The 14,018-nt window shown below is 28.6% G+C and overlaps 2 protein-coding genes across 4 annotated transcripts; both read left to right on the forward strand.

The window, feature by feature from the left end:
• The first annotated feature begins 706 nt into the window (after window positions 1-706).
• Window positions 707-3,440, forward strand: LOC110627151 (L-ascorbate peroxidase, cytosolic). Of its 3 annotated transcripts, none has more exons than XM_021773405.2 (10): window positions 707-864; window positions 1,082-1,231; window positions 1,318-1,492; window positions 1,585-1,650; window positions 2,156-2,204; window positions 2,316-2,401; window positions 2,519-2,598; window positions 2,715-2,817; window positions 2,925-2,983; window positions 3,173-3,440. In XM_021773405.2, the coding sequence occupies exons 2-10, from the start codon at window positions 1,098-1,100 to the stop codon at window positions 3,186-3,188; spliced, it is 768 nt and encodes a 255-aa protein (XP_021629097.1). In that variant the 5' UTR covers window positions 707-864; window positions 1,082-1,097; the 3' UTR covers window positions 3,189-3,440. The 3 variants fall into 3 exon arrangements, with proteins under 3 accessions (XP_021629097.1, XP_021629098.1, XP_043818139.1); XM_021773406.2 differs by having other exon boundaries at window positions 1,082-1,216; XM_043962204.1 differs by having other exon boundaries at window positions 851-982.
• Window positions 3,441-10,871: 7,431 nt separating this feature from the next.
• Window positions 10,872-13,949, forward strand: LOC110626166 (protein NRT1/ PTR FAMILY 2.7). Its single transcript, XM_021771938.2, has 4 exons — window positions 10,872-11,109; window positions 11,205-11,422; window positions 11,688-12,226; window positions 12,934-13,949. The coding sequence occupies exons 1-4, from the start codon at window positions 11,013-11,015 to the stop codon at window positions 13,766-13,768; spliced, it is 1,689 nt and encodes a 562-aa protein (XP_021627630.1). The 5' UTR covers window positions 10,872-11,012; the 3' UTR covers window positions 13,769-13,949.
• Window positions 13,950-14,018: the final 69 nt, after the last annotated feature.

Here is a 14,018-nt window from a genome sequence, read left to right on the forward strand (position 1 = left end):
ATAAAAATTACAATAATATTAAAAATAAATAAAAGGTACATAAAATAAATTTATATGCAATCATATTTAAATCGAAGAGGGATTCGGTTGGACAAAAATGGTTAAACATAGATCAAACATCGACTAAAAAAAATGGTAAAATATAAAAGAAAAAAAAGGTGAACTCAGCTATGATCCATATCAAAAAGAGTATAATCATCCGACACATTAGTGCAGTCTAGAAATATTAAAAAAATACTTATTTCCATTCGGTGGCTCTTATCTAAATTTAAAAAACAACTCTCATTATGAATAATAAGACCTGCAACCACAGTAAATTAGGGAGAATAGAGAGTAACCCTCCCTGAGAAATAAAATAAAAAAAGTAAAACAAAAAATAAGAAATACTGGGGAAGATCCCAAAGACAATCAAGGACCTTACGTCGTTGACCCTTCCTCGCAGACTCTTTTTCTTTTCTCTCTTACGCTTCCACAAGGATATTTTAATAAAATCGTAACAGTTTTTTTTTAAAAATTTCATGTGGGACCCTTACACTTTTTGGTAATATCAGTTGCTAATTTGTTTGATTTTCGCTTCTTCCGTCATCCTGATTTCCCTTACATATTTACTCTCCGTCACCTACCCGCACGCCTGGCCGTACATCTAATTTCCTTTACCCAATCGTAGCCGTCCATTTTTAGAACTATTTACAGCCACACGATCAGTCAACATCCAACGGCTTGCTACAAAATTACTAGAACCTTCTCATCATCCAACCTTCCCTTTATATCTCTGCGCTACATTACTCTACCAGTTTGTGGTTAGCTCGTGCCTGCCTTGTGCTGGGGGTTTAATTCACTCATTGCCAGTTTCTTTGAGCTCAGGTCAATTGTCGCACTGTTCTTTCTCTGAGCTCTTTCAATGTGTTGTGCTTGATCGGTTTTGCTTTTGATATTTGGGTTAAATTACTGTTTCTGGTTTCAAGCTTAGCTTCCTAGAAAAGTGAGGAAAATTGTTGTTGATCGAAACCTAGCTGAGTGTTTTTTGCCTTTGATTTTTCGATTTTCGATCGCAATTAGAAGTGTTTTTTGGCTGTTGCAGAATCGCTGAAGGAAAAATGACGAAGAACTACCCAAAAGTTAGTGAAGAGTACCAGAAGGCCGTCGATAAGGCCAAGAAGAAGCTCAGAGGTTTCATTGCCGAGAAGGGCTGCGCTCCTCTTATGCTCCGTATCGCGTATGTTGTATCTAGGTTTTTTCATCGTTTTATTGCATTATATGTTTGTGTGCTAGAGATTTGATTGTATATTTGGATTGAAATGGTATGGTGGTGTACAGATGGCACTCAGCTGGAACCTATGACGTTAAGACCAAGACTGGAGGCCCATTTGGAACCATGAGACACGCAGCGGAACAGGGCCATGCTGCTAACAATGGGCTTGATATTGCTGTTAGACTCCTTGAGCCCATCAAACAGCAGTTCCCTATCCTCGCCTATGCCGACTTCTATCAGGTTTGTGGTACTATAATTCTATGATTTAGGATGGGAGTTTCTTGCTGATTGGTTACTCTTTTGGTTTTCTGATTTGTTGTTACTATGTGTAGCTCGCTGGTGTCGTTGCCATTGAGATCACTGGTGGGCCTGAGGTCCCATTCCACCCTGGAAGAGAGGTAGTATTTTAATCTAATGGCTGCCTTTCAATTGTTGATATTTCGATTTTTGCTCCTTTGGACCTTTTCCCCATTTTTAAATTGTAATTTATGGTTGAGTGTCGATGTTGAAAATTTGTTTGAATTTAGAACAGTATTGAGGAAGATTACTGAAGTGATTGTTTTTTTAAAAAAATTCTCATTACTATTCTAAATTCACTCCACTAATTGAAAATCACTGCAGTAATTAAACTAAATTGGGATATTCAATTTGTTGGGGAAAGAAAGGGCTTGATGCTCAGTTTCTCCCTGAATTTATTGGCATATTCAATTTAGCACATTTTTTTTTTTTATTTTTGTCTAAATTAACTCCGAAGTTTTAATTTAAACTGAATTTAGTCCAAATAATTAAGAAATTGAGTTTCAGCAAGTTATTTCTCTCTCACTCTTCTCTCCTTTCTGTGAGTATTGGCGACGGATTTTATTTTTCCGCCGGTACTAAACAGTTATTCTCTTATTATTCCAGGACAAGCCTGAGCCACCTCCAGAAGGTCGTCTGCCTGACGCTACCAAGGGTTAGCTTCTTGCACAATGATTTGTCTATAATTGAAATCGATAAGCATCTCTATGGTTCATCTTTTTATGTATTTGGTGAAGTTTCTTAAACTGAGGCGTCTTTTTGGCAGGTTCTGATCACTTGAGGGATGTGTTTGGCAAAACAATGGGTCTCAGTGACCAGGATATTGTTGCTCTCTCTGGTGCCCACACCCTGGTCAGATTTCAAATTTAAGCTTATTTGCTTGTGGTTAATTGCCAAATTTCTGAAGTGTGATTGTGAATATGCCTTTATACTGATTCCTGCTTGTCTTGTTGGGAATGATGACTGCAGGGAAGGTGCCACAAGGAACGCTCTGGTTTCGAAGGTCCCTGGACCAGCAACCCATTAATCTTTGACAACTCCTACTTCAAGTGAGTTGTCTGTCTCTTTCCAACGCAGACTTGTTCGGCCTTTAGCAACTGGGAAATTGTGTTGTTTATGATTATTAAGACGGTAATTGACGGTGTGCATTCTTCAAAATTGTTAGGGAGCTCTTGAGTGGAGAGAAGGAAGGCCTTCTACAATTGCCATCTGACAAAGCTCTCGTTGTTGATCCTGTCTTCCGCAAATATGTTGAAAAATATGCTGCTGTATGTGTCATTATTTTGTAAACCGAAGTTAAAAGTGCTGATGACATTAAAATAAAACGTTTGATAATTGCTAATTGCTGGTAGCTGATAGTATTTCCTGAATGCAGGATGAAGAAGCATTCTTTGCTGATTATGCTGAGGCCCATGTGAGGCTCTCTGAGCTGGGGTAAGCTTCAATTCTCAATAATTTGGTTTCTACCTGCTTCGATAATATTTAATTTTCAAGTGATTGTCCAACGTTTTTGACCTAGAAATTTATAATAATTAATGGCTAGTCAACGTTTTTCTTGGCATTCCTTGCCGTTAATTTTTGGGGCTAGCTGTCATTGGATTTATCCTCCGCATTGTTTTGCAGATTTGCGGAGGCCTAAGCCCATGGATGTAGAGGAAGGTGCCGACAACCTGCATGCCATTTCAGTGTTTATGTTCATTAATGGGGAAAATTATGTGTCTTTCATTAATGGGGTAAACTTTGTTTTAGGCAGTGGTTTGGTTATGGAGGAAAGCGTAGTCGTAGCTTCTTTTGTTGGCATATGAATGATGGATTGGAAGTTGAATTAGAATACTTGGTACTCTTCCTTTATGATTAAATAAATATAAGATGATGAAACTATGCAAGTAAATTCTCTATCTTGCTTCACACCCATCTGCATTATCCTTCTATGTGTTTGCAATTATAACCTCTGGTCGCAAATGTAGCTTTAATTCGTAAGAAATAATTTGTAGAACCTGTATGACGAGAAGATGCATTATTTTTCTAATGCATTTTAGGTGAAGTAAATGATTGCCCTGGAGTCCAAATTGGCAACTCAGGATATGCGAGTCCAGTGGCCAGGCCCCAGGGTATTTATGATCTTCTAATTTAGACCTTGTGACCAATATTCCCCATCTATTTTGGTAAATTTAGCCTCTTCTTGCATAGGCTTATACGCTTATAACGGCAACAAAAGGGACATTTGCAGTAGTGACGTAAAAGTAGATTATTTCACAGGACTGCCTCCGTGTTGGCTGACGGAGTCTGCTGCTGTTTTTTTTTTTTAAATGATGTTTAAAAATATGATGTAAGATTTTTTTTTCTTTTTTTTATATTAGCAATGAAAATAACTATGAAATTAACTTTTGCGGTAAAATTTATTAAGCCTATTAAGTCATTGCAACGTCAGTGTTTTTGTTTTGTATTTTTGTTTCTTTAATATCGAAGCAATCCTTAAATGTAAATTCCTTAAGCCTTAAACCAAACCATCATGTTTAACATTAATGTGGCCGTTACATCACGTCTGCCTTCTTAGGAAGGATAACTGAGTTCAGGCAGAAATAATTCGTAGCATAATTTTTTCTTTGATAAATTGTAGTAATTTTTTTCAGAAGAGCTTTTTCTAATTAAAGACAAAACATTTTCATTCATTTAAATAAATATCCAATTTAATCAAACTTTTATTTATACTTTACTCCTTATTTTGGATTAAATATTTTTTAAAAATATAATGTGTAATAAAATAATAACAAGGATCCGCCTGAGGCGTGGATAAGTTTACTCCCAAAATTTTTAGAAATTAGTAAATTTATTTTAGTTTTATTTGAGATACTAAACAGTAAACATTTGAAATTATAAGAATTAAGAGATATAGATAATTTAAAGCAATTGGCGATTTTTTCAATAGAAAAACAAAACAGTTAAATTTTATAAAATATAAAAATATTTTAATTGAGTAATTTTAAAATAAAAATAAATTAATTAATTGCATAAAAATTTACAAAATTAATAGTAATTTATCTTATTAATTATTTAATTTGTATAAAAATATATTTATATATTTGAAATATCACTTTTCGGTAATTTAATATATTTTTAGATTATTTTATAAAAAGAAAAATCATTTCACGTAAATTTATTTAAAAATATACAATTTCTATAAAATTTAATTTTTTTTATAACAAAGTAAATTTTACTTTATTTTAGACAAAGTGATTATACAAATCCCAATAACATTATTTGATTAAAGATATAATGTTGATTTGATAGAGACTATTTAAATAAAGCAGACAAGACCAATCCAAACTGAAAAAAAAAAAAAAAAAAAAAAACTGACCCTAACCCTAACCCTGAAGCTGCAAGGAGAAATTACCGTTATTAGTTATTGTTACCATTTTTCTTAGTCAAAATGATGAGAAAGATATTCCCAGTAATAAAAGAATACCTTTTCAAAGAGAAGTTTAAGTTAAAGACGAAGGTCACAGAAAGACAATCTAAAAAGGAAGAAAAATGCTAATCAAGGCTCTAAGTATCGAGCAGAAAGGAAAACTTAGAGCAGGATCAAAGGAGAGGAGCCTTTTCTATCCTATCCAAGGAGTACAAGTGTCCGACAGTGTAGCGGGCAAAAAAGTAAAGAATCCTAGAGAGCTAATGCATGCAAAAAGAAAATGAATAGGAAAGCAGTCAATTTTGTAATATTAATTATTCCCGTATCATATTGATAAAATTTATTTATTTATTTATTTGATAAAAATTTCAACCGGTAACAAAATAACGGGAAATTGTTAATCAAACTCATTTTTATCATTTTATTAATATAATTGTAAATAAATTTAAAAAATGCATAGCAATTTACTTGATTTTATTTAAAAAAACGTGTTCGAATGTGCTAATAAAATTTTGTAAATGTAAAATGAAAATGAAAGAATAATATTCTTTTTATGAATAATGTTATATGAATTGTCTAAATAGTTTTTTTTAAAATTAAAATTATCAATTATATTTTATTTTTTGTCATCGTAGTCAACTTTATTGGGGAGATGAAATATGGGGTAAGGGTAAGGAAAAAAAAGTAAATATAATGGGCTTCTTATTAAAATAACTTGATTTTATATTTTTAAAATTAAATTCTTAAATTTTTTTATAATCATTTTATTTGAATGAAACAGAAAATAAATATTTAAATTTTTATTAATATAATTGAAAATTTTATATTATATAAATTATATTTTAATTTTAATTTTTAATATATTTAATATATTAATTTTTATATTTTTAAAATTAAATTTTTATATTTTTATATTCGGTTGATTCAAAATTATAATTCTTTATAGATATTAATTTAAGATTAGTGAGTGATTAAATTTTTGAAAGTATAATTTCTTCATAAAATATTTTTTTATAAAACACTTAAAAATGATTAAAATTATAAATATTTTTTTGAAAATTTTAAAATTATTAAGTATTGAAATATTTTAATAAATGAAAATTAAAAAATAAAAAATATTAAAATTTAGTTGAATACAATAATCTGAATAAAAATTAATGTCAATTTAAATATTTTTTTAAATAAAAAATAAAAAATAAAAATATTTAAATTTTAATAGACGAAGAACAATAAATAAAATTTTAATTTTTTAATATTTTTAATTTAAAAATAAAACAATAAAAATATTTTTATAATGAAAAAATTGAAAACTAAACATATGGAATATAAAATAATTTAAATATTTAATTTTAAAATTATATGAATTGATCGATTAGTTATATTAAAATTTAAAAAGTAATGTATAATCGCTCATTTAAAAAATAATAAAAATATTTATATATTTTTAACAATAAAAATAAATAAATAAATTTTTAATTTAAATAAAATATTATAAAAAATTTAAATATTTACTTTTAAAAATATAAATATTAATTAATAAATAATGTTAAAATTTAAATATTAAAATATAGCTGACTCCTTAAAATAACTAATGGTTCCCTTAGGTGCGACTGTTTCTTCATGGTTTCTAGGTTGTAGACCCTCCTCTGCTCTTCACTTTGTTAGTAAGGCTTTACGGCTATTGTCGCAGGTAGTAATCTGTCTAATTAGGTGCTATAAGCGGTGACTGAAGATTTCATAGATTGAAAGAGTCGGCTTAGAATTTAATTCTTGATTTTTAGGGTTGATTCAATCTTGATTATTTCATATAAATGAATAAAGTTACTTGTAAATTATTTAATCTTAATTCAATAAAATTCAATTTATTTTTTAAATGAATTAAATTTAACTTTAATTTATTTAATAAATGAATTAATTTATATTTATAAATATTCAATTTATCAAATTTCGATAACTTATTTATTTATATAAGTTGATTTATAAATATATTTATTTAATTAAATTTATTTACTTTTAAATTTAAATTAAAATTTAAAATTAAATTGTTGGTGAGATATTAAAATTTAACTGGATAAAAATTTATTTATTTAATAATTAAATTAAATTTAAATTTATTAATATTTAACTTAAATTTTAACAAATTAAATTCAAACTTTTTTAAAAGATATTATATTCTACTGTCCACTCCACTAAGAAATTGCAGGGTAATGATTGGTGGATGACTGTAGAAGAAACATGGGCCACAATGTGTACTATCTGAGTGGGGATCATGGGGATTTTTGTGGCTATGTGAGTCCCAGAAAACCACATGGATTCAAGCCTCTAGGATTTGGCCAAATTGTGTCTAATGGAAATGAAGTTGGTAAACATTAAAAAGATAATAATAATAATAAAAAGTCTAAGTCCTCTGTCAAACTGAATAACAACAATATCAGAAGCGGCCATGCAATGATGATGGTAGTAGAAATTTGAGGATGGAGCGGCAACGGTGCGGTTCGGAACATTAATCGGATCAATCAACAGATTTTTAATTTTTAAATCGGACCGAATTGTATATTGAAAAGCCAGTTACAGTCTTACGTACTCTTTCTCCTCAACTAAAACTTAAACTGTCCACTGTCCATTTCGATTTTTAGTTTGGTTTTGAATTTTTAAAATAAATCACTTAATAAAATTTTTTTATCAGTTACAATTAGTAAATAGATAAATTAATTATTAAATAATTAAATTAAAATTCAATTTTTTACTTGTACATAATATTATTTTTCTTTAAATGAAAATAATAAAAAATCATAATCATAACATACTTTTAAAATTAGATTGAAACTATCAAAAAATTTAAATCCTTTTCAAATTGTTTAAAATCAGATTGATTTCAGTTTAATCTACAAATTAAATTGAACCGGCAATTTCAGCTCAAAACCGACCATTGGCTAGGCTTAGGTACTGATATCAAAATAATTCTTATACGCGTATGCATTTGATTAATAATAAATAATAATATAAATTAAAAATAGTTGTACCGTTATACTCTTAAAATTTAAATTATTAAATTTCTTTTAATGTGTGTTTATGGCTGCTCTTTGAGTCTTTGTGCTTATTTACCATGCCATGAGTGAGCTTGCTTGCTTTAATAGAAGTGAAAATTTCCTATTGATTATTAATAAGTAGTTAATTTTTTTTAAAAAATAAAATTTTATTCTTTTTATTTATTTTTTTATTTTTTCATTTTTTATATTATAATAATATATAAATTCACTATTATAATCCCATTTTATTTTATTTTATTTTTAAAAAATCTCTCAAAATATCTTTTAACATTTAATAAAACTTAATACATTTAAAAAATAAAATATATTAATAAATTTATATAAAAATAATAATAAGGTTCTTAAAACTTACAAAATGATTTAATTTTTTAATTTAAAAAATATTTTTTATTAATTAATTTTTTTAGTATTTAAAAAATATGAATATTATTTAAAAAAAATAATTTTTTTTGTGGAAAAAAAAAATCTAAAATTGGCTTAATTCTTATTATTACAACAAAACCCTCCAAGTAGTGACATCTTGATCTGTCCTGTGGAGAATGGACAATGATGAAAACTAGTACTCTAGTGGTGGGGTATTGGCCACTTAGAGGCCTATGCTTCTAGAAATTATTCAGTGTTATACAACGCATGAGTCATCTTTTATGTTAATCACCCCACAGAAATATTAAATAAATAAAATCTGGATAAGGATGAAACATACTGAAATTAAAAATTTATTGTTTAATTTTTATAATATAAAAAAATTTATAAATTAATTTTAAGTGTTAAATATTTTATTATTTAATTTAAGTATTATAAAAAAATTAAATTTATTAATTAATTTTTTATTTTTATAAATATTTATAAATTAAATTTTTTATATTGAGATCATTTTAATTTTTTTTTGTAATATGTAAAGATTAAATTTACAGATGGAGTAATTAATATATTTTTTAAAAAAAATTCAAAAATTTAATTGATTTAATTTGATGGATAGAATTATAATTTTTCATACTCTCTCCGGGCTATCTGAATTGCATTGGTAAAAAAAATGAAGTAAATATTTATAAACAGTAATTTTATGGTCAATTTTGAAACAGCAATCGCAGTAAACGACAATGACAAATAGGAGAAATTATAGAACATCCCTGCCATTCCATGTAAAATGATTACATTATAGGGTAACTTATTATAAAGTCCCTGAATTTCTTTCATTAGTTAATTTATATTTTAAAATTATTTAATTAAAATATTATTATATTTTATAAAATTTTATTTTTAGTCATACTGTTAAAAAAATCATTAATTACTTTAAATATTTTATACTATTTAATTTTTATAATTTTAATTATATATATTATTTAATTTTTCTGATCAAAACTAAAATAAGTTGCTAATAATTTTCTTTAACAAAATAATTATAAAGTTTAATTCTACAAAATAAAGTGGTTGAAGGTTAAATAAATTTATTTTTCACTTTTTAATTCAAGTGGATCCTAAACTTTTTAATATTGGTTAAATAAAACCACTATTGCATTATACACAGCAAAAAAAAAAAAAAATAAATAAATAAATAAATAAACAGGAGAAAGAGACTCACCAACCACTCGGTACCGATTGTAGTAGGGAATCTGAAACTTCCGTTGAGGACCTCTGCATGGTACATATCCACCACCATCACCAATGATGTTTATTTAAGAGTAATTGCTATCTAAAAAAATTTAACAATATGTTTCATTTAAATAATTTTTAAATTTATTTTTTATTAATTTAAAATAATTAATTTAAGTTATTTAATAATTACAACTAGCTAATTGTATATATTTTTCAATGTTTATATATGATCTATGTGAAAATTCTTTTCAACATATGTATATTTTCTTCATTCATAATTTTTATTTATTTTTTATTTTTTTAAAATTATTATATGTTTTTCTTTTTAATGTAAATAAATTATTATAATTTTATTTTATTTTCAAAATAATAGTTATTTTTTTAAATAATATACAAAATATATTTTAATATTTAATAAAATTTAATATTTTAAAATAAATATAATTAAAAAATTAATAAAAAATATCTTTTTTAATATATGTGAAAAATTAAAGTGAATCAATAAGCAAATATTAGCATCACATTCTCTCATGCACTAATTTAAATAGAAAATCTTTATTACATTCTCTTTATTTTATAATCTTTATTCTTTTTTTTTTAAATTATTTTAAAATTATTCTCCACTTTTCTTTTTTAAATTAAATAACACAAAAATTAACTATTATAATCTTATTTAATTTATTTTATTTTTAAATTTTTTTCAAACATCTTTTAATATATAATACGAATATAATTAAAAATTAATAAAAAAATTATATTCTTTAAAATGTATGAAAATAAAATAAATAAAAATTATAAAACTGACAGAATACAATTGTTTTTAAAAAAACTGACAGAATAAATGGGAACAATTATGGAATCTTCAAAAGATTTAGCTTAAACTTCAAGCTTAAAAGACTGATATATATATATATATATATATATATATATATATATTCAAAAAGATTTAACTTAAACATGAAGCTCAATAAAAAGACCTGTTATATATATATAAATAATTATATTTTTACTTTTATATTATTTTATAAATATTAAATAAAAGTAATAAATGATTCTAAATAATTAGCCACGTAATTTAAATAGTTTAGGAAATGACAATAAACAAATTTTAATTAAAGAAATAAATTAAATAAAAATTATATAAAATTTAATTAAATTTTATGTATATAATTAAACTGCAATCATAAATTTAATCTATTATAAATGTATCTGAAATATCTGAAGTTTCAATTCGACTCCAATCCTCCATTTCATTTCAAAAAAAAAAAATCCTACTGGACTCTATATCATTCTAATTCATGAACCAAACACTGTGTTACTGTATTTTATAATTTTTTGGCCAAAATAGGCGCTCCCTGCGTTATTTAAGACGCACCACCAGCTTTGTGGAATAACGCATTCCAGCAAGATGGATAGATCACTATCCAGTGGCCCAGAATCAGAAATATCAATCTCCGGTGCTGGAAAAAGATCAGGCAGCTGGGTCACCTTCCCTTTTATTATAGGTAGTTTAGTTTGGCCTGCAAGCTCTTCTTTTTCTCAAGCTTATGTCTTCCTTGAGTTTTGATCCATTGAATGTGTTCTTTTTGCTTTCAAGCAGGGACTTTTAGCTGCTTGACACTTGCTGGTGCAGGATGGTTATTCAACATCATTGTCTATCTTATTAAGGAATTCAACGTAAAGAGCATTGACGCTGCTCAAATTTCCAACGTCGTTAACGGTGGCTCCAATTTAGTTCCCTTAGTCGCCGCCATTGTTGCCGACTCTTTCCTGGGCTCTTTCTCTGTCGTCGCAGTATCTTCCTGCGTCTCCTTTGTGGTAATTTTTCTCTGTCAACATGTTATTCCCTTAAAACCTGTTTGGTATTGAGTTTAGAGAACAAAAAAGCGATTTTCAGAAAAAATATCATTTTAAATGCGATAAAAGAAGAAAAAAAATTGTTATTTTAATGTTGTTATAGTTAAATTATGTCAAAAATAAATTTCAATTATTTTTTAATATTATTTAAATAATATTTTTAAGAAAGTGAACGTTTTAGCAGCAACGCCAAACAGACTCCTAATATGTCTCTTTGCAAATTTAGGGCTTGGTGCTCTTGGCCTCAACTGCACTAGTCGACTCCCTGAGGCCTAAGCCGTGCGAAGATGGATCGAGCCCGTGCCAAACCCCATCAAAACTCCAATATGCAATCCTGTATGGTGCCTTTGTTCTGGCATCCATTGGCATGGGAGGATCAAGATACACTTTGGCAACAATGGGCGCTAACCAATTTGATAATCCAAAAGCTCAGGGAATTTTCTTCAACTGGTTTTTCTTCATGTTCTACTTAGTTTCTCTTATTAGTGCCACGGCCATCGTCTATATAGAGGATAATGTTGGCTGGGGATTGGGGCTGGGACTATGTGTTGCTGCTAATTTCATTGGAATAGTCATTTTTCTGGTGGGAACACGTTTCTATCGACGTGATAAGCCTCAAGGAAGCCCTTTCACAAGCTTAGCCCGTGTAGTTGTTGCTGCTATACAAAAGAGGAAGGTCTTGTTGTCTTCCAGAAATGAGGACTATTACTATGACCATGATACCAAGCCGAAGGAGCTTGCTGCTCCAATGTCAAAGAGTTTCAGGTATGGAATTGAACCGTATAATTACTTCATTTTACTTATTTTGTTTTATAACTATTGATTACAGTGGATTGCAATAGTTAATATTCAATCGTTATAATGATTGTATTGAATAATAACCCCTCAGTCTTCAGCTTCCTTAGAGAGCAATCTACCAATTCCTGTAGGAATCTTGTGAGCCTAAGTGCTCCACCAACCTAGTTTATGAGAGCAATGATTTTGGTTATGGACCAGCCTGCAGGAACATACTTTATGTGGTAGGTAATGGAATAGAGAATGATTCTTACCTATTCTACAGTGTAATAATAATGAATACTCTACTATAGAATATGAATATATTGAATTGATATAAAGCATATTTCTTTAAAGTCATTTGGGGGAGGGAATGATTACTGAATGAGAAATATGGGGCCAAATGTGTACTATCTTAAGTGGATTATGGGCAGGTATATGACTCCACAAAACCACAGGGGATTGATGAATCTCTAGAATTTGGCAATTACTTGAAAGAAAGTCAAAAGCTTCAAAGATAAATACAGTATCAGTAGCAGTGACCAACTGCTAGTGGGACAATGAGTTGGGATATGACAACTCATGTTTCCTGCTGTTCTCAACATTAGGGCTGAATATATAGTATTATCATGATAGAATTTATTAATTATATAACAATCAGAGATTAAGACATGGGTTTACTCTTACAAATTAATCAGGTTCTTCAACCGAGCAGCACTCAAATCTGAAGGAGACATCAAGCCAGATGGCTCCATTGCAAAACCATGGAGACTATGCACAGTTTCACAGGTAGAAGATTTCAAAACCCTTATCAGAATTTTCCCAATATGGTCCACCAGTATATTTCTAGGCACTCCAATCGCCATGCAAAGTGGCTTGAACGTCCTCCAAGCTCTAACAATGGACCGTCACCTCGGCCAACATTTCCAAATCCCAGCCGGCTCGTTTGCAGTCGTAGTTTTACTCAGTGCATCAATTTTTCTCTCCATAATTGATCGGTTTCTCTTTCCACTGTGGCTCAACATGACTCACAAATCCCCAACGCCATTCCAAAGAATAGGCGTCGGTCATATACTAAATGTGCTGGCCATGGCTGTATCAGCTTCGTTGGAGTCGAGCCGGCTCCGACTAGCGCACCACCATAACCAAGCCAGTTCCGTCGTGCCAATGTCAGCCTTGTGGTTGTTTCCACAGCTGATTTTGATTGGCATTGGAGAAGCATTTCATTTTCCTGGACAAGTGGCTTTGTATTACCAAGAATTTCCAACTTCATTGCGCAGTACAGCAACTGCTATGATTTCATTGATTATTGGGATTTCATTCTATTTAAGTACAGCTTTGATTGATCTTATTAGAAAGGTGACAGGTTGGTTACCTGATAATATAAATGACGGAAGGCTAGATAATGTTTATTGGGTGATGGTGGGAATTGGGGTGCTCAACTTTGGTTATTTTCTAGGTTGTGCTAAGTTGTACAAGTACCAGAATGTTGAAAAGGTAGCAGATGAGAGTTCTTCAAGTTCTGATAAGTGAAGATGACAATATTTAGATATAGATTTGTGCGCATAAATTTAATATATAAGTATTGTGTGTAGTATAAGTATGCTTAGTTTACTCTTCCTAGAAATTTTTGTGCAATATCAGTCGATGTATTTTCGTGCTTAGATGTATAATTTATTATTTATTAGAAAATTAAAAAATACAGTAGAAATAGCCATTAAATAAATTATTATTATTATTATTATTAATTAAAAACAACCAACTAAAAATTTTATTGGTATAT

Source organism: Manihot esculenta, chromosome 11 (genome assembly GCF_001659605.2).
Source record: "Manihot esculenta cultivar AM560-2 chromosome 11, M.esculenta_v8, whole genome shotgun sequence".
In the NCBI taxonomy this organism is placed as follows: Eukaryota; Viridiplantae; Streptophyta; class Magnoliopsida; order Malpighiales; family Euphorbiaceae; genus Manihot; species Manihot esculenta.

Excerpts from the sequence above, each read along its gene's own strand:
- LOC110627151 (XM_021773405.2), top strand. The coding sequence starts at position 1,098 with ATGACGAAGAACTACCCAAAAGTTAGTGAAGAGTACCAGAAGGCCGTC. Across the intron at positions 1,651-2,155 it reads CATTCCACCCTGGAAGAGAG|GACAAGCCTGAGCCACCTCC; the intron begins GTAGTATTTTAA and ends TTATTATTCCAG. Across the intron at positions 2,599-2,714 it reads TTTGACAACTCCTACTTCAA|GGAGCTCTTGAGTGGAGAGA; the intron begins GTGAGTTGTCTG and ends CAAAATTGTTAG.
- LOC110626166 (XM_021771938.2), top strand. The coding sequence starts at position 11,013 with ATGGATAGATCACTATCCAGTGGCCCAGAATCAGAAATATCAATCTCC. Across the intron at positions 11,110-11,204 it reads CACCTTCCCTTTTATTATAG|GGACTTTTAGCTGCTTGACA; the intron begins GTAGTTTAGTTT and ends GCTTTCAAGCAG. Across the intron at positions 11,423-11,687 it reads CTTCCTGCGTCTCCTTTGTG|GGCTTGGTGCTCTTGGCCTC; the intron begins GTAATTTTTCTC and ends TTGCAAATTTAG.